The sequence below is a fragment of the Trichogramma pretiosum genome, unplaced genomic scaffold, assembly GCF_000599845.2.
Source record: "Trichogramma pretiosum strain Unisexual culture from Peru unplaced genomic scaffold, Tpre_2.0 scaffold34, whole genome shotgun sequence".
NCBI classification, from domain to species: domain Eukaryota; kingdom Metazoa; phylum Arthropoda; class Insecta; order Hymenoptera; family Trichogrammatidae; genus Trichogramma; species Trichogramma pretiosum.
In genome coordinates, this window is record NW_019641683.1 from 403,814 (window position 1) to 424,807 (window position 20,994).

The following is a 20,994-nucleotide window of genomic DNA, read 5'->3' on the forward strand; positions in this document are numbered from 1 at the left end:
TAATTTTATTAAGTAGTGTATAATCCTAAAAATGATTTTCTACTATTAATCTGGACACAAAACAAGCATTTCATAAGTTAACATGAAATTCGTTCTAAGAATTCGAATCTATTTATTTATCTTAGTTTACATTTAATAAACTATATCCTTGTAACTTTATTTGTAACACTGATATGATTGATATAGAATTTTAAATGAAAAACTAATTCAAGAATCCATATAGAATATGATACACCAACAATATTACCGAATTACCAGAATAACTTATAATAGAGACTAGAGAGTGCTCAATCTTGCTCATAGGTTTTTTATAAAAAAAAAAAAAAATAGTTTAAAGAGCATTTAAACAAAAAAATAAATAAATAAAACGAATTTTTGTCTTCGGGTCAACTCGTAATCATTATACTAAAAACGCATGTAAATAGTTTTCATTGAATAAACTGACGATTAAGTTTAATTCGCAAAATTTATATAATTAATAATTCTAATTAATTATTAATTTAATTTACTTATAACTTTAAAAATATACGTATAAAAGTGTCACAACTTGGTAAAAGTCTTTTTATCTTAAACTTATTCATTTAATAAAGCAAATGATTATTACAGTGTGTTATTGAAAGTGGGATGAGTCTTGAACATTTTGATACTCATTATTTGTACAATTATACAATAGCATGTATTATATAAAACATATTCACAAACTACTATATATATATATTACATTTTGCACATATTCCACTCTTTATTCGCTGTAAAAATTATTTCTTAGTAAATGCATTTTTATCATGGTTTAAAATCTTAAATGCTTTGTTATTTAAACATAGAAATTATTAATTTTTAAACTTATTTTTACTTTTTAAAATGTAGAATACCATCGTCAATGGAATCATTAGGAATACATTTGTGCGGATCTGTTACTAATTTAAAATGAATAGTAATTGTTTATTATGTTTGGGCCCTATACAACTTTTTTGAAGCTTATTCTATTAATTTAAACAAACATTTCAAATGATTACAATAAATCTTTGCCGTTCAACTTAGGCAGTTTGTTGCAAAACAGTTGTCACTTTTTTGCGCTTGATGCTGCCGAAGATAATCATGCACGTTGAAGCTACCTTCATCTGAATGACCATCTTGTTGAGATTTAGCTCTTGCTTTCAGCTCCCTGCACGAATAAATTTTCATTGAGTTAGTAATAAAATAATGTTATAAATAATTTATATATTCTTTCATTATTACTTAATTAAACGTCTCCATTTTCATCACAAAAATTTAAGGTTCTTTCAAATAGCTATTTAAATGTTTTACCTTGCAACTGCATGAAAAGCTAATTCAACATTAAGACCAGTTTTAGCTGAAGTCTCCATAAAAGGTACTTTATATTCACTCGCTAATCGTTGTCCATCTTCTTTTCTTACAACTCTATCTGAACCGCAGTCACATTTATTACCTAGAATTATATTTATGTATTGGAAACAGCTATTGAATGTATTAAGGGCTACCTGATTTATTTATTTTATAATTGTAGGTAAAAAAACTCAACTATCTACCCTTATAAAAATTTCCTATAGGATCTCGCGAAATTCCTACAGGAGTCCTATAGGATTCCAATAGGAATTTCGCGGGATCCTATTGGAAATTTTTATAAGGGTAATTTTTAGCGTACGATATGCAATCTGTTTACGATGAATTTTGTCGTAATAATAAAAAAAAGAAAAACAGTTATTTCATTGACATTGAATGCAAGCGAAAAAGCTTATTAATTCTTTTATTATTTTAGTTATTTTAAAATTAATTTTAAAGAAGGAAATTGTATGCATAAACGGACAGAATGATTCCTTGACTGAGTGTTACGTGCACAAATGAAGTTTACAGATGGTCTGTCTTTAATTTCTGTTTTTGTAAATAAATATTAGTGCATCTTACCTAATAACATGATAACAACGTCATCTTGAGCGTATTCTCGAATTTCTCCAAGCCAAGCTCTAATGTTATCGAAGCTTTGTTTATTTGTTACATCATATAGTAGTAGTAATGCTGGTAAAGAGTATTTATATTAATACTTTTGTACTATATTAATTCAAATGAAAAATTTCATTCATTGTTTACATTTATATTGTAAGTTTTTATTGATTTATATGAAACTTTTATTCTACAACCTTACATCTTTTTTAAGCAAACGCAAGGAAGAAGTTTAAGAAAAAGTTTTTTGTTCAAAGCCTGATTATCTAGTAAACTTTTAAAATAATCTCTTACCATGTGCGTCACGGTAGTAAGCATGAGTCACACTTCGGAACCTTTCTTGCCCAGCAGTATCCCATATCTGCAATTTAACTTGGCTGTCATCAACAAGTATCATTTTATTCTGAAAGTAAAAATTTTCTTTAATTTATTTATTCACTTGAAATATTTATATACCGTAAAAGTTATTTAAACCGAATTATGAACAGGCCTTATTAAAATTATATTAAAATTTTAGAAAAAGAATATTTTTAATTTTTAAAAAGAAAAGAGTCACCCTAAAATCGATTCCAACGGTTGTAATATAGTTTCCGGACAAAAATTTCCCATCACGAAATCTTGTAAGAAGGCAAGTTTTTCCAACACCACTGTCTCCAAGAAGCATCACCTGTATTTCATACATTATGCATGAATTATTTATTTTATAACATGGTTAACCAGTTTTTCTCAAAACGTTTTGGTAAATTTATTTTTGTAAGGATAGAATGAGTAAATTAATTATTACAATATTCTATATTTTACAGTACATTAATTCTGAGATAATTCAATTTTACTCCTTTAAATTAGAACATTTGTTATACTATACTCGCTTTTATTGAAATTGTTTGCTTTGTCCAATCATGTACGAGTAAAAGTGAAGAATGCTACTTTCAATTTTCTTAGTTTGTGGTTTTTGAAATATCATCATGAGTTAAATCACATATTTCATTTCGAAATTAAATTAATTCAAAGATTTCAAACTTGTTGATACGAAAAGTTTTCTTTGAATCTTGTTATTTAAAAATAAACTTGTAATTAGCCCCATCAATGAGAAAACTATGTACAAAAATAAAATCTCTTTTGAAGTTCAGAGAAACGCGATAGAAATATGAACAATAATCAACGCTCGGTGTGCTGTTTATAGTTGAATGTATCCGGGCCATATATCCGTGGCAAAGTGCACGCTCTCTCTTTTTTTTATGAGTGTGTGTGTGTGTGTGTGTGTGTGTGTGTGTGTGTGTGTGTGCATATGTTTGAGTAGAGACCAGTATATTACAGCGAGTGGAGTGGGAGCACACCTTGCACTGAAGGTCGCAATGGTCGGGTGTGGCTTGATGCCGAGAGGCACTGCTCTCGTCCGACGACTGGCGTCGAGTGAGTCGATGGTGGGGCTGCAGTAAGGCCCAATCGCGCTCTCCGGACCCAGCTACCTCTTTCCCGTTCATGATTCTCTGTTCGTTGGAGCACCAGTTTGCTCTTCTTCTTCTTGGCCACTCCTCGTTTATTGCCAGTTCACTGCGCACGGCACCGAAAGAAAATCTGGTTGCGCGAACGTACGAACCACATAGTATACAAAATTCAAAAAGAGAAAGGTCAATCAACTTCATTTTTTAATACCTGCTTCGAAGTTGTTAATGCGCTATACCTATAGCTTTATTAGCTGACTTACTAAGAAAAGTTTGTGATAATTCTTTTAAACCTGTTTTTATCGATTTTACTCTAATTTTATAATTTTTTTTAATATTTAATTTCCAGAGTGAGCTTCCATAAATAGTACATTCATATCAATTTCAAACGTAATTATAAATATTCGATTTTAAAAATAAAATTTATTATATTGTTATTAGCTCAATATAGTAATTTTATAATTTCCATTTATATTTTCATCTAGTTTATTCACCATGATCAATTTTCAAACTCAATTTTAAGTACTAATCATAATTGTTAAAAATCATAATAATTTTTTATGACCGTAAAACATGTTGATGTGAAAGTTTACAATCAACCGATAGTGAATTAGTTGACGTTGCCATGAAGATGAATATGATATATGGTGTAATGAGTATTGGCATGAATATTTTCGTCTTTGATAGCGCAAAACGATGCTTGCAGTTTCGTCATGCGGTATCGAATCGTTTAAGTGGCGCCTGTTACGGGTTTGTTTTTTACTTAATACTGTTCCTTATTTGTTTCGTCAGCTCGATTGTGTTACCATGCTTCTATTACATAAAACGAACGTTAAAAGAGCACTGAGTTAAAAGGTATTTTTTGATGTAAAAAATTGAAAGAAAATTCTTTATCAATAGTTTCATGTAATATTAATTACTAATAATGTTATTAATTGAGGAGTGTGCTTCGTGCTCCCTCTGGCAAGTACATACAGAGAGAGCTTCCTCATATGCATCGCAATTAATTCTTATACGTCGAAATTTCATAAAGCGATATAAAAGTTCTTTTAGAATTTCAAGATAACTTAGCGCATACTATTTTGCAAATATTTCATACTTAACTATTAATACCAATTGAATTGTAATAACTAAAACAAATGATTAGCGAGTTAATTTTTTCAAGAAATATTTCTTTTAATTTCTATTAAAATTATGAATAATTTATCAAGAAAAAATTGTCGTACTCAGAGTAACTATGAATGATTCATAGATCAAGTTGAATATGACATTCAGAACGAATGACAAATTCGACAGCAGAGTAAATGCAGTTGATCTCAAATATTCGTATTTTCATCATCGTACGACTATCATGAGATGGAAAAAGTATCTCACACGCGGGAATCGATCCCCTACACATGCGTCTATGAAGCGGGTACTCTAACCACTGAGCCACACTCAATGCATCAACGATGAATCTTTTAAAATCTACTTAAAAGTCTTCCCGAACGAATTAATATTTACTGATAAAAATATGCAAGAAATAATTGTACACTACTTTCGTTTAAGTTTACTCTACAATAAAAAATACAAAAAATTGTTTCATTTATTATTATTGATTTTTTTCATGAAAAAATCAATTACAAATAAAGAACATATTTTTCTCATTGAAAATCTAATATTTTATATGATTGGCAAAATGTTTCACGAATAAGTCTGAATTTTTATGACCATGAAATTTTTATTTAGTTGAAGCTAGGTCTAAGTCGATACACATGAACAACTATACAAACATTTGTACATCAATGTAAGGCACAGTAAATTTCGTAGATAAAAAATGTGTCATTTTTACAAGAAATTAAAAAATTTATGACTTTATTTAACTATCATTTAAAATTAGATAAATGAGTTTTGCTCAAATCATCATAAAATTTAATTATATTTTATAATATGGATGATAAATTGAAGATTTTGGTTAGTGTCATATAGCAATAATAAACATTATCATAAGATATAAGAACTCAAGCAATACTCAGTGAATTATTTGTATAAATTAATACAATTAATTTTTAAGAACAGAATCATTTTTTATGTCAACTCAATTCACTCGACAAATTTATAGAAAATTTTAACTATGTTCAAATAAGTTTTAATTATTAATAATAAAATTAAAATAAAATTCAAAGTGCTTCGTAAATAATTAAAAATGTATGATCTTACAATTAATTAGATATCTTGATCACACTAAAATTATTTTCACTTTCAAACGGCATTAATTATTAAAAAAATTTAAAATCAGAACGTATTCGTTCAATCCCTCAACAAAGTAAATTTAGAACTGAAGCGTTTGTAAAAATACGAAATTTCTCGGTCGATAATTTGCTACACCTTGTACTGATACGTTACAGCGTTGAACGATAAGAGTATAAAAACCGGAAGTCAGCGGAAAGGGGCTGGCGTTTAGCTTTCAAAAATAGTCACCTATATCACGTTTCAAGCCTGATTTAATAGCAGTGACTAATTATTTAACCAAAATTTATTATTACAATTATATTTGAAATTAGAATGAAAAAGTACTGGTTCATGTATGATTCATATTGTGGTAAGTTTATTATTATTATTATTATTTTTCTTTTTTTGAAAAAAAATTAATTTTTATAGATGTCTCTGAAATATTCGAAAACGTGGTAGCGCAAACTTATTGAATAAATTTTATCTCAATGTATGAGATTTAATGCAGTGACCTTATCTTATGAATAGAGAAAAAATAGCGAGCCTCAAATGGTTACACATGTATTTTTTGGTTTGGGAAGTTGTGCCGTAAATTACTGTTTTAGATAAACACATAATGAAATACAATTTTTTGTGATAATTTGTTTCTTTTTTAGTTGTCAGTTGAAATTGAAAAATCTACGTTAATCGTCATTAATTAGTTGGTGAAAAAACTATTGAAAATACTTTACATTTTTCAAATAAATAAACGAATTATAACCAAATTCAAATGTTCCGGCAAATTTTAACACAGAATTGATAGGAAAAATCATTTTTATGTAGTATTTTTTTTATTGTGAAATGTATGTCGTAACAAGAAATATTTAAATAGAGTATAAAAATGAAAGAATTCAAAGAAATTAGAAAATGTTTGTGTTTGTATAATACTTCATTAAAATAGATAATAATTTAAAATCATAATAAACAGAAGCTTATAATTTCAAATTTTTTAAAACTAATAATATGTTGGTTGCTCTTACCTATTTCGTGGCTCTAAATATACATGAATGTATTACCTCATACGTTAAATAATTAATATGTAATGCATGAGGAATACACGTTTTGGTAACAGTTGATTGCGTGATATTAAAGGGAAAAAATACCAACGTCGAAGAGGATACCTATAAGTAAGTACAGGAACTGTGTGAGATGCACACTGTAGACAAGAGAACTTTGCAAACCTAAATGTGTCATAAAACTGTGTTATAATAGAACACAGAAGGATGCTGCGTTGTCATGGAAACACATGCACGTTTTACGCCGACGCAATAAGCAAGCTTATCAGATGATTTTTAAAAATACATTAATACATAATTATATGAATATTGTAATTAAAAACACTTTAATTGTATAGATATTACTTAAATACTTTTAATAGTGATACCAAAATAAATATTTGACAGACTAGAATGAAGCTTAATAAATTCAAGATGCGAACAATATTCATGGACTTATTATCACTTTACGATTCTTAATGCACGTAATGAAAAATGTTGAACGTAGAAGGAAAATTCATTGATATTTATAGTAATCTTTACGCAGTCAGGCATTATTTAAACCACGTTAACTACGTGTATTGTCTATAATTATCCATCGTACATATATTATAATAACATTCCCTTTATTTTTAACTGCTGAAATTTAGAATTAGAAAACTGCTGAACTTCAGAAAGTTAACTATTCAAAAATTTAAGTGTAACTGATTTCAATTAGACATAAAAACACTTCATCAATTATAAAGCGCGAGAACAAGAGAGCTAAACACTTAAAAACGGACCAGATAACCAAGACTCGAATAATTGTTTTATGTTCCTCTTTCTCAAGACCTATACAAACCCCCAAAGCATCAATGTAGAGTATCGATTTGTCAACGTTTTTTTCTTAAAAACGTTAATATTTAGAACTTATATAAATTATCTAAGTTTGCGGAAAGATTATCGAATTTTTGACAATATGTTTATTTTTTCTATGAATTTCAACAAAAATTTAATTTGTTTCTTAAAAAGTCTTTCATTCCTTGAGGGTTTAATTTTTCACTTTCAAATATAGGTTTTTTAATATTAAAAATAATATTAATTTAAAAATGATCTTTTAGTAACGTTTATTATACATGTGTAACATGTTTATTATACAATATGTATATTCGAAAAAAATTTATGGCTGCTCTAAAAATAATTAAACCTCTTACGTATGTACAAAAATGTATTCAAGATCGAAAAACGGTCCATGTACTTATTGACCCCATCAATAATCCTTAATTAGTTCAGGGAGGGCTCAGTTGGGTAGCCAAAAACTGGACAATTCGTGTTTTTTTACTTGAATCATTTTTAAAAGCTAAATTATAGTCAAATGACTTTACTTGAAATGCTTTGATAAAAAAGTTATACCTCTAAAAATGTAAAATAAAGTATTTGGTAAATTTTCAAAAGCATTAGACTTAACCTATTAATGTTTTTAGAGAACTCAAAAGAAGAAAAATTTAACGTGCAAAGCATACGAAAAAATCTCACAGAAATAATTGTATCTCAGTAAAAAATAAGAATTTTGGAATTTTAAAAAACTCTATAGAAGGAAGGAAAAAAGTATTTTCTCAACATTGAATACAATTATTTTATATTTGAAGCCCCCTTTAAACCTTTAACATGAAAAAATTGTAAAATATTATTCGTTATTTTTTCTTCTCTTATAATTTTTAGTTGAAAGGTTTTTTATCACAAATTAAAAAAATGATCTCATTTCCAACTTGTTCATATTAGCGTATGTTAAAAAAGATTTCTCAATATAGCTACATGTTGACCTTGCCCCAGCATTTTTATCTCTCGCTTGCACGCACGTGCACATATTTTACCGCATTAATATGTACACAGATATATGTACATGTACTTCTAGCTCCGTGTAGCATATAAGTATACAGCGAAACGTGTTTGATAGCGTATAAACTCGAAGAAGTAAACGAAGAAAAAACGAAGAAAAAATGAAGAAAAAACGAAGAAGTAAAAAAGAAAAACTCAGCTTGACTATATTGTTGAAGCCTTAAAATTTGATAAAAGGTTTTTTTACTTGGCTTTGTTTTTTTAATAATGCTCATAGTCCAATGTATCTTATTACTAGCGGCAACTTTGGTTGCAGAATGTTGAGTGATATCAGATATAGTAATGTTTGACAATAATAATGACAGAACGTATACACAGAAAAATAAAAGAATGTAACCATTGTAATTTTGTTCATTTACGATACGTAACCAAAAGGTAAATTTATTTAATAACAAAATGCTGTAATACAAAGCGAATACAGTGAAATTAGTAACAACGAACATCAAATAGACAAAAAACAGAAAAGTCCCAGAGTACGTGTAATTAGTGGCTGAGGCGAAACCGAGGCCGATAAACACGTGCTCTGGGGCTTTCTTTTTTCGCGGAATAGGCTTGTATACTATTTTTCATACACAGTGGCCCGAAAATCGCTCTTCCCGCTTTGCGCAGCGGCAGGGAAGTAGTCACTTTCGGGCCACTGGTATGAAAAGTATATCATATTACTCGGTGGAAAATTCTTACATAAATTCTTGCTATCTTAATTTTTTTGATTTCAATTTATAAAGAAAATATACATAGGTAAAATATAAACGCGATATCGGCTAAAATGGCGTTTTCCGAGTCCTAAAATAACTCTGAAAAAAATAACTGATTTTTGGAGGAACGAGGATGACTTTTTATTTTTCCACCTACCGAATGGTGTACTGCGTATGCACTACGTATACCCCCAGGTATCCATTGCCCTACAGGTCCTCGGGCCTGGGTAAATGCGAGCCAGCAGGGAGGGGGTGTAGTAATCTCTCCTGTGCACGGGCCATAGCCTCCTTCAGACCTTTTTAAAAAAGATTTATAGAGATAGGAAAAAAAACTGACATATTTTAAACGAGTAAAACTTTTTCAACAAAAAGTCGAAAAACCAATAGAGCGTCAGCGAACGAGGTAAGATGGTAATTTTGTTTAAAATAGTATATCATTTGTTCAAATACAACAAACAGCCCACATTTGTACTGATAAGCCAAAACTCGGTTGTATTTTTTAAAACGTTACAGTATGCAAATTGGTTTTTGTTTAAAGTTTTCTTGATGCTACGTTCAAGCCTACTAGAATACAAATAGAAGATAATGTCATAAATTGAATTCGCAGCCACCGTCACTTTCCGCTTCACCTTATTGTGCGTCAACTAAGTAAGAGTCTGTGATTTTTTTTCAACTTTCTAGCTTGTGTCACACATTGTGCTCAATTACGTTTTACACGTATAGCACTGACTCTTTGTTTCCATACAACCACAGGAAGAATTCTCCATAAATATTCATTCGAGATAGGGGGAGTCCGCAAACATAGCAACGTCTTCCCAGTACGCTGTGGATGTATCGACTGCCCGAGAAAGGATGAAGAACAAAAAAAGAAGAAAAAAAGAAAAGGAAAAGCAAAAACTTGAAAATACAAAGTTGGATCATTGATGAGTTATATTGCAAGTTTCTCACAAACATATTTAACGGATGGGTCTCAACTTAGTAATAACATTGTAATAAGGGTACTACTTTATTGATTTATAATATATTGTCCTTTCACTCAGTTTGCAACAAATGCCACTTTACTAGCTTCATTTGATTTTTTATAGCACTGCGTGGCATAAGTTCACATTTATGGCACGTTTTTCTGTGGCATAAGTCGCAGTTTCTGGTAACGCGAAGTGAGGTGAGCACGAGCATATGCGAATGTGATGAGAACGCAGAATCATGACTCGGAAAAGGAGGCATAAATGTGAACTTAGCACAGTGCTATAATGCCATGGTAATGGGGACCCTTTTCGGCCCAGCTATTAGGACCCTCGCTGCGCTCAGGCCCTAAACTACGCCGTGCCCAAAAGTGTTACTTATGGCACTTGTATCGTTAAGTATATGATTTAATTTATGTACACAACGGTATTAAAACAACTACTTTATTTGGTGTAAATATTAGCAGCGTAATGAAATTTACATCTATATTATATATTGAACTTTACTTTAGTATTTGTAGCAGGCTCTCCAGAGGAGCCGGCGGTCGTCGTCGTGGCTAAAGCGGCGTCGCCTCGTGCACGCGTCCCGGTCGTGAGGAGGGTGCTCGAGAGGAATAAGTTGGAGTCGTAGTTGAGCTTAAGGAGCTAGACTTTATTGAGTGATTGTGCGGGCCATGTCGCCGTCGGTACAAGACTGACTCTGCAGCGCACCGGGCCGCATCATCCCCTCTCTTAGCGCCAACAACTTAAGACCTACGCGGCCGTGCGCTGCGCGCCCGAACACGTAGGCAGCCGCCAACATATTGTTGAAGTAATACCTGAAGTTCTCTTAATCTCGATCAAGCCTAGATTAACTTATCTTAACTGCATGTTAACTCTTAGAGAGTCGAGATCCTATTATGTAAGCGTCATCCAACTTATTTACGAATATTCATCCTTGGTTTAGTTTTACTTAAAATTATTAGTTCACAGTAATGCCTAAAATTGTTTAGACATCGCGAGTTTTGCCTAAAAAATTTTAGACATTGCACTAAATGCCTAAGATTTAAGAAGTTCATATATTTTTGCGGGTATGTCCTAAAATCTTAGGCATTTCTGTTTTTGCCTAGTCAAAAGTCACTTTTTGCCTAGCGGGTTTTGCGGGTTTTGCCGGTAACATATACACTCCGCCACAAAATTATCGCAACAAAAAACTTCATCGAAATTTGATCAATTTTCAAATGTTTCTATATCTTAGTCTATTTTAATCGTATCGAAACAAATTTTTTTTTTGACTTCTTGGAAATTTTGTTTTCTTCATCTCGATACCATGAAAATAGACGATGATAAAAACGTTTGAAAATTCACAAAATGTTAAAGTAGATAATATCTGCTTGAGGGTTATTCAATTTTAGAGGAACTTTAAAGTTATTTTTAATATCACTTTCAGAACTCTTAGTGGACGAAAAATAAGCGCAGCTCAAATAATACACTTTTTTTACATTAACCCACACTGACAATTGATTAGGGTGACTCTTCTATTATTTAATTTATTCGATTGAAAAATTTAAAAATATTCGAATAATAAAAACTAGTTTTTAATTATTATAAACTTAAATAAAATAGAAATACCGTAAATCCAATTCCCACGGTAGCTGCAAATGTTCCATGTTGAAACTTGCCTGTATCAAACTGTACTAATAAAGATGTTTTTCCAACTCCACTATCGCCAAGTAATATAGTCTGCAAAAAAAATTATTCATTGTAAATTGTGAGCTGAAACAAAAAAAAAACTTTCTATTTCGGTGCCAAATTTTATATGGAAATAATAAGATTAGGTCCGTTTAAAAAAGTAATAGTACATTATGATACGACTGCATAAGTAACACTTTATGGCACAGCATAGTTTGGTCCGAACGCACCTAGGGTGTCCCTTATGGCACGAGTATCGTACAACATTTTATAGTACTGTGCTAAGTTCACATTTATACCCCCTTTTCCGAACCATGAATCGCACTTTCTGGCGCCGCTGCGTTCGCATCACACTCGCGTACGCTCGTGCGCTAAGATCACTTTGCGCTACCAGAATGTTCGACTTATGCCACCGAAAAGCGTGCCGTAAATGTGAATTTATGCCACACGCAGTGCTATAAAAATCTATATATTACGCGTTGAATGAAACTAGCGCTAAAATTCTGGCCTCCCTAAAAAATCTGGAAAATCGATGACTAAAAAAAAATAATTTTCCGTTTGGTCCGGGCAAAATAAAAAAAAATTTTTTTTGCTTACAGTCTAATATATGTGCTAAGGAATAAAAAAATCTATAATACGCGTATGCGTCTTGTACGACAAGGGTGCTGCCCTCTCTCTATGTAAATCTCTTTCTGTTCACTCATACAGCGCATCTATTCAGATCTCGATCGACCGTTGTCGCGAGCGCGTCTTCGCCTGTACTCTTATAATAAACTTATTATTATTAGTTATAAATACAACGTGTCATTAGTCAATCTCCTACCTCAATAATATTCACCAAAACAATATGTACCTGGTACATACCTTGTAAATACAAGGTGTATGAGTAAATCCTTACGAAATTTTAATATTTTGCCATTAAAAAAAATTTTTTTTTTAAGCACACTCGTGAAATTTTTTTTAAGGACTTACAAGTGATTCAAAAACCTGAAAAAATAGTGCCCATCAAATTTGGGTGAGGGCCTTCGAGGATTTGAAAAAGTACATGTTAAAGCTGAATCTGATGAACCATATTTTTAAGACAATATTTGCTCCTAAATTCGGTTAAAATATTGATTTTTTGAAATTTAAAAAAACCACATAGCGTCATCTTTTCCAAAATGTCGAAAACTAGTATAGGCAATATAAATTGCGCCATTTAAAGTAAAACTGTTGATGTGCATCGCAAAATTCGATTAAAATGCACTCAAAAGCAACAATGGGCTTGGGCAAAGCCCATGTTTATATCGTATATAACTTTTTTTACAAAGCACGCACATCAAAAATAGACATACCACTCGATTCTGCTACTCAAAAACTATTTTTCCCCATAATTTGGTGATGATTCATGGTGGAGCCTATTGAGATATTGGAATTATATATGAATATCATTAAATTACTAAAAATCGAGTTGAATTTTTCTTAAGAGTGTAAAAGGCGCGGGTAACGAAGCACACCAGTCAGTGACATTTTTTTCGAAAGTACAGTTTCTCAGGATTGTTTGGTAATGATTTGGATAAAAAAGCTCGATTGGGTCTATCGGGAATCAGAATTTGAAAATTAAAAATAGGATGCGTTGAATTTCAAAACGCATAGAAAACGCCGTAAAATGTATTTTTTTATATGAATTCAAGTTTGCATCCCACTGGAAGTTGTTCTCAAGAAAAGAAAAAGTTGAAAACTAAACATAAACAATGCGAGGAATGGTAATTTTTATGTTTTCATACGAATATTGAGGGGTTGACACAAATATTAAAATTTCACGAGATTTACTCATATACATTATATAAACCTGGTATATACCTTGTAAAAACTTAGTTTATATTTATTGCTTTCTTAAAAATTCTTACAAAATTCTTACGTTACCAAGCGAGCGTTAGCGAGCGAGGAAATTCGCTAGTTTTAAACTACGCCGTGCCAAAAAGTGTTGCTCATGGCACTTGTATCGTAAATTACTTTTTATGATATTTTTGCCATAGAAGACTAATATAATTGATAATCATTATTAATTAATTTAAAATTATTTACCTTGTGCAAAATAGTTTCCCAAGTATTTTGTTCCTTCGCAAATACACTGGTCCATGTTTTATTTTGTAAAAAATTTTGTACGGAATCTGATTGTTGATTTATTATGTATACTTCCGCCGGTGGTTTGTAATCCCTGTATCCAGTGGATCCTGACAACGATATACTTGGTGGTTGGAAAGATACAGGAGAATAAATAGATTCAGATTTATCCTCGTCTTGTTCGAAAACGTCATCACTCATACTATCATCCCCCGTTATTACCTAGGACAAAAAAATAAAATAATTCACATTAGATCTATTTTTTTTTGCAATATTCCAATTAATAAATAATAAGTTTCAATTTTTTTTCATCATTTCAACAAGATTATCAATGTGAAGTCCCATTAACCCGCAAAAGTGCAATTTTGTGCATGAATTTTTCGTTGTAAAAAAATCATGGACAAATTAAAAATCTTTTCTTGAAAATTCATATCCTGCAGTTTTTGGATATGTTCTTTCAGAATCCGGTGTTATTTTTGCGATATATAAACACAATCATCGTTTATTTTGTAATTAAAAAAAAACCGTGATTTTTTACTTAAAATTTTTTTCAAAATCAATTTTCTACCTTACCCTGCATTCGGAGCTGGGTTCCCATAACATCAGCTATCATGCAATTTTTCTCTGAACCTTCAAGAAACGCATTGCCGCGATTTCTATCTAACCCCTATATATTTCTTAAATGGCGAATTCATACCGAGCAGTGATATAAAAATTCCCTCATTTTTTACTCGGAAATTATTAACTTTATAAAAAAAGTTGGAATTGTCCAAATTATCAGAAAGAAAAAGGATACTCTACAATCTAATCGATTCCGATCAGTACTTTCCTTTACAAAAATATTTACAACGCCTCCCTGGAATGTCAACTATTAAGGGTCCTCTATACTGTTACGTTCAATTGTTTATTTAAGCCAACAACATGTTAGTTCATAACTTTCCGCTAGGTGGCACGTACACAATAAGTCGCGGTGTATAAACAAACTATGGCTGAGAATCGTTAAGAGTCGGAGTGAATAAAGCTCCGGCATGTTCCGGGTTGAACTAACTTGTTATTTTTCATTGATTGATAAATACGAGAGCCTTTCAACGAGACTAGCAAAGGATCATTGCTTTTGCTTCTATCACTGATTGGCTAATAGTTTCTACCTTTCAACGAGACTAGCAGAGTTTATTGCAACTGCTTCTCTCACTGATTGGTTACCGTCGAATTATCATTCTACAGAAGGTAGCGATCAAAAGCACTTCTAAAGAGAGGTAATTTTGACTCATGCCCAAGACCGTGCAGCAGAAGGAACGAAGGCGGATATATCAGTGGAGATCTCGGGCTCGTACACGAGAGCTCGAGAAGAAGATCGAGGAGGAGATCGAGAAGAAGTTTGCGGAGAAACTCGAAGAAACACCTAAGGAGGAAGAGTCAGACCTCGTCGATCCCCGATCATCACCGCCGACCACAACGACATCTAGGTCAATTCTGCATCTTCCGCTTCCACGTTGGGCACGAGATTTTCTTAAGCCAAGGCCAACAGCGCCCTCCATGCCAGAACTAATGCATGGAATTGGATAAAACTCGACCACAATGTTAATGAGTGTACTAGAAATGTGCGTCAACAAGGTTATTTGCGAATAACATTTCCAATTTTTCAAATGTAGCATAAATAGCATGGTAGCCTAGCATTACCGACTGAGTGTGTATAGAGAGCCCTTAACTGCTCCATTCTGAGTGGGCTTCCCAGAATAACGGCCTGGAGACATAGAAGTATGTCATAAAACGAGCCAAAAACACCTAGAAAAGGCCCAAAACGCTTTAAATCGCAAAAAACGGTCATATGTCTGATAAATTACACGATAATCACGTGCTCTAAGACTTTCATTTTTACTACATTGGTGCAAATTAATTTTTTTGTGAGTCCCACAGCCTAAACTGATATTTTGATTTTGCTAAACAGGATAGCCTCAGTGTTGCCTCGGTTGATAAATTACACATGCTCTGAAATTTTATATTTTTCAGTCCCTAGAGGCAAAATATATTATAAATTTATCCTATGAAGGTTTTTTCTTTTTTTTACGTATTCTTGATAGTTTCAAAATTTTAATTTTGTCTGAAGTACAGCTTTAAAGTATACAGACCTCTATTTTTGGTCAACTTTGAATTAATTTTTTATACAGGATTGAAACTTGATATCTGAATTTGAATAATATATTTCTGTTGAAGTTGTTTAATTCATTCAGCCAATTTAAAAAAAAAATTTCTTACGTACAATTTAGTTGTTAATATTAATTATCAACTGTATATATAGGGGCATGACCGAAAATAGGAGCATTTAAGTTGCGGCTTATGCTGTAATTTCTCGCTTTTTGCTAAAAAATCATAATTGTACCCGTTAAAATATATATTATTTTTAAACTATGAGTCCCTTTAAACTGTCAAAAAATGTACCTTATGGTGTTAAATAAAAATAGCAAGATTTTCCAAATGAAATATCAAACTATTTTGAAAATTACAAGTACTATTTGTCGCCTTGGAGAAGAAAGGTATCTTAATAACCTCAGGGGAAAAAAGTGCTAAATCCTACGTTATAACATATTACAACATAAAATGTATTATGGTGCTAAGTTATATGTTATTAGTTGTATCATTGAACTTAGCAACTTTTTGAACTCCAAGTTTATTGAAATACCTCTCTTCTCCATGGCGGCATATTATTATTTTTTTACTTACAAGTTTTGAAAGTGGAACGGTAACCATAGTTGAATAGTCATTGTTGCTGCCTTTCATTGTGTTTTCTTCTTATCAACAATGAATTTTTCAATGTGAAATATTTTCCAACGAGATATCCTTAAGTTTATTTCTAGTAGACATAGAAATAGAGAAAAAAATTTAATGTTCAAGCTTTAAGTTCAATAAGCTCTTTTAATTAGAGGATGAAACTTTATAAATATAGATTATTGGCAGGGTACGTTAACATTAAATTATTGATTGTGCATAACACTGTTGAAACTTTTATTAGTATGTTATTGATATGTTGTATTAGGAAGCATATGTTTATAGTTATCATGATGGGTAAGAGTATCTAAGATTAAATTAAATGAAAATTCCAAAGTAACGATTTATTCTCTATTTAACTTTTATAATTACATTTGAATGTTCATAAAAATTACTTGTAGGGCCCATGGGATTTAACTGCGCATACTGAGCTTCATGATTGGATACCAGGAAGCCACAAAAAAATTTTGGTGAGAATTGGACACCCACAACTGATGGGGTCTCCTTGCTAGTCCATTACTATAAAATTACATATGACACTCGCGCTGTGGGGGACACTTTTCGGCCCTGCTATTAGAACCCTTAAAAAAGTGTTACTTATTGCACTTGTATCGTTACTATTCTCTAAGCCGGAATTATCAATTGAGGAATCGTAAGCGATATATATAGCCACCGCGAAATGCAAAGATGGCGGATTTATCCCAGATGTTAACACAGGATGTTCAAAAAAAGAATTTTTTTCTATAAGTTTTTGAGGTAGATCTCAGTACTACTCGGACTTCGAAAATGTGCAATAGATTAGTCGCTTCCTTCACTGAACAATTATGCAGGTCGTCAAATCGTAGTCACGGGCTGTTGTTTAAAAAACGTGAAGGAAGCGACTAATCGATCGCAAATTTTCGAGGTCCGAGTATCTAAGCTCGCTGTTGTACTTAATAAACAATTATATTCTAATTTTTAAGAATATTCTGACCATGCGATTAGTATCATTACGCAAAGGAGCGTCTTATGGACATTTTAGCGTAGGGATTACTAAACTTTGAATTATTATATCTCAAAAACACTACTGCTGAGGATCCTGAAATTACTATTACATATAAAAAGTATTTTTAAAAATATATGGTTAAAATTGCAAATGAATCAGGTGAAAGTCGATTTTGAGAGAACCTCCTTAACGAAAAGAATCGCTCCCAAAATATTGTCAACAGAAATAATTATATTACAGATAATGCCAAAGAAAATTATTAAAAATTCTCAAACGTTGTCTGCGAAGACTATTTCTGCTGAATTAATTGATGAAAATATTTGAGTTATATTATTCTTGTAAGGGAAATACTTACATTTTCATACCAGCGGCCAGAAAGTGACTACTTCTCGGCCGCTGCGCAAAACGAGAAGAGCTATTTTCTGGCGACTATGTATGAAAAATAGTATACAGGCCTATGCCGCGAAAAAAGAAAGCCCCAGAGCACGTGTTTATCGGCCTCGGCTTCGCCTCGGCCACTAATTACACGTACTCTGGGACTTTTCTGTTTTTCGCGGCCTAGGGCAGTAATATACTATTAATTTTTTTTATTGCATAACCCGTTTTTTTATATCATTTATCAAAAAGAAATGTAATTTTCTGTAATTTCTCCGGATTACGACAATTTCCCAAAACAATGGCGATGTATGTTATTATTTTTTTTATTATCTCGTATAAAGTAAATATTTTGTGAATGTAAAAGGTATCACTCATAGAAGCAATTAATTTACTCCATAGATTCAGAGCAATATAATGATTTCATTGAAACAATGATGCATTTATCGATTCGATCAATTATTTTTTTGAAATAATAATATTTTTAAAATTTTTCCATGGCCTTAATTGTTTCATTTGAATTTTTAATAAAAATAACTGAATTGCCGAAATGTAGGATTAGGTTCAATATTCCAAAAAATATAATTATTTACCAATTGGATATCAAGAAAAGTCAAGTCATACCTTGCTGTACGTCAATGAGACTTTCAATGCCATTATTCATAAAGAAGTGGATATAATAATAAAATTGCTTTATGTTTATGCGACACTACAAGAATAAATTATACAATTCATTCCATAGTTTCTGGAATAATTTCAATGAATAGTTAACTAGTTAAACAATTCGAATTCGTCAGCCTCTCCGTAAAAAGTGAAACTTCGAGTTTGCTATCTTCAACATTGCTTTCGGTGCTATTAGAAACACGAGCAATGCTATAATTCTATATAAAACGGAGTATGGAAAATATTTCATGAGAACTGTGGTAACGTGGTGAGTAGTAAAAATGATTGAATTAATAATAGTGCTGACAAACCACCCCTCTCATAGCGCCTCGGTAGCGCAGTAGGCAGCGCGTAAGTCTCATAATCTTAAGGTCGTGAGTTCGATCCTCACCCGGGGCATTTTTTGATGTTTTTGAGAATACTAGAACTAGCTATCGTCTACAATCACTGACATTGTTTGAATTTCATGCTCCGAGAATTCATTTAGCTGTATCAACGGAACAAAGCGATATTTCTATCAATTTTTTATAAGTTTCAAGTATCAGTTTACTATTAAATATTCCACTTTAAATACGTAATAAATGTCATTGGAATGATTTGATATGATAAAAAATTGAAGAAAAAAAAAACATTTTAGTAGATGTATTTTTTGGAAACTTATAATCGATGATAATATGAGATGAAACTTTTTCAACTTAATCTTAGTTAAAAAGTGAGTTGTTTATGCTAGTTACTAGGAAAAAAGTTTTCAACAATTAAATCTCTATTAGACAGGGCTAAAATAGCATCAAACGTAAAATAAGCATCGATCTTCGATAAAAATAAACGTACTTTACGATATAGTATAGACGATATAGTTACAAAGTAACCACTTGCCCTCATTCTTTGGTACGCGACCCGCATTAAATTATTTTTTCACCATATTATTCAAAACTTGATTTATTGTAGTGGCTACATAGTGTTTTGAACAAATAGTGTTTTTTATCTTTTAATTTAAACGGACACCAATTGGCATTACAATTAAAAAATTTTTCTACACATGCGCTTTCTTTAGGTGGCATTGTGAGAATGCAATAACTATATGAGCATGTACTAAACATTCAACCTCCTCTATAAGTGACTGATATGAATGCAGACAAATTTCTAACAAGTTTCAAGACTCACACTGGTTCATTTTTTCATAAACAAAGTACGAACCTGCCGTGATCGTATCACTGCAATGAAAAAAAACAAGTCGAAGCACTCTCCTTAGCACGTTCCACAGCTTATATATCCAATTGCAACTTTAATACTTATAAAACCTATTATCTATTACGTGGCTTAGACACTTTCAAGACCGTCATTTTTTTAAAATTCATTGATAAAAATAAATTAGACTTAAGAATCTGTTGATACCTTCTTTCTCTCTGCCTAGAACAATTGTGTAAAACAGAGATGCGCAGAGTTACAATACGCGTTTGCGTATTTCGTATGTATAGGTAAAGCTTAACTCGACGCAAGCGCGTTCTCATGTGCTCTAACCTCGATTTTACACTGCAGTGCAAGAAGGCACTGCAAGCATCGCATCGCGTCAGCGCATGCAATGTATTTATTGCAATATTGCAATTGCTCGTAACGTCGAAATACATAATTTTGCGGAAGTAACTTAGTTTCAATTTAATAGAACTTGAATATTTAATTCTGAAATAATATATTATATGAGACGACATTAATATTTTCGTCTTTTGCATGCGTTACTTGAAACATACGAAATTTCAATTCAAGTTTTTAATAGTATTGTACCCAATGTTCTTGTAATACTTACCCGAATAAATATACTCCTTAAAATAAAAGTTAAACCATAATAATCTAAATATTACACCATATAAATAAACTAAAAGCACTTTTATTGATAGTAATTTTATATACTATTAATTTTGATTTTGATAACAGTACCAAATGCTGTTGAATTTCTCTGCAATTCATGTTCTTCGCTGCAATTAGAGCAAATCGATTCGCGTTATTGACAGCGTGACGTCACGTTTATATAGCCACAGAAGTTATTGTGTACGTAAAAATGAAAATACAAACAGGCTGATTATTCAAAAAAACATTTTGAAAAAGTTCATAATGAAAAACTATGGAATGTATGAGATTGAAAAAATTAAAATAATTCCAATAGCGCTATATTGTAACACAATCTTTTTGGTTACGAAAGTTTAGCAAAGCCATATTAATGTACAACAATCACAACACTAAATT

General features: G+C 31.5%; 1 protein-coding gene and 1 non-coding gene across 8 annotated transcripts; one reads left to right on the top strand and one right to left on the bottom strand.

Annotated features, from left to right (window-relative positions):
* Positions 1–811: 811 nt before the first annotated feature.
* LOC106656879 (ras-related protein Rab-37) lies at positions 812–20,592 on the bottom strand. 7 transcript variants are annotated; one of them, XM_014378165.2, is made up of 8 exons: positions 20,558–20,592; positions 16,686–16,815; positions 13,926–14,186; positions 11,799–11,909; positions 2,257–2,365; positions 1,927–2,037; positions 1,309–1,450; positions 812–1,165 (listed from the first exon to the last, which is right to left on the bottom strand). In XM_014378165.2, the coding sequence occupies exons 2-8, from the start codon at positions 16,740–16,742 to the stop codon at positions 1,033–1,035; spliced, it is 924 nt and encodes a 307-aa protein (XP_014233651.1). In that variant the 5' UTR covers positions 16,743–16,815; positions 20,558–20,592; the 3' UTR covers positions 812–1,032. The 7 variants fall into 7 exon arrangements, with proteins under 7 accessions (XP_014233651.1, XP_014233564.1, XP_014233729.1 ...); XM_014378078.2 differs by lacking the exon at positions 20,558–20,592 and adding an exon at positions 19,951–20,208; XM_014378243.2 differs by lacking the exon at positions 20,558–20,592 and adding an exon at positions 19,918–19,954.
* Trnam-cau lies at positions 19,080–19,152 on the top strand. The gene has a single exon. It is a non-coding gene; the product is annotated as a tRNA-Met (tRNA).
* Positions 20,593–20,994: the final 402 nt, after the last annotated feature.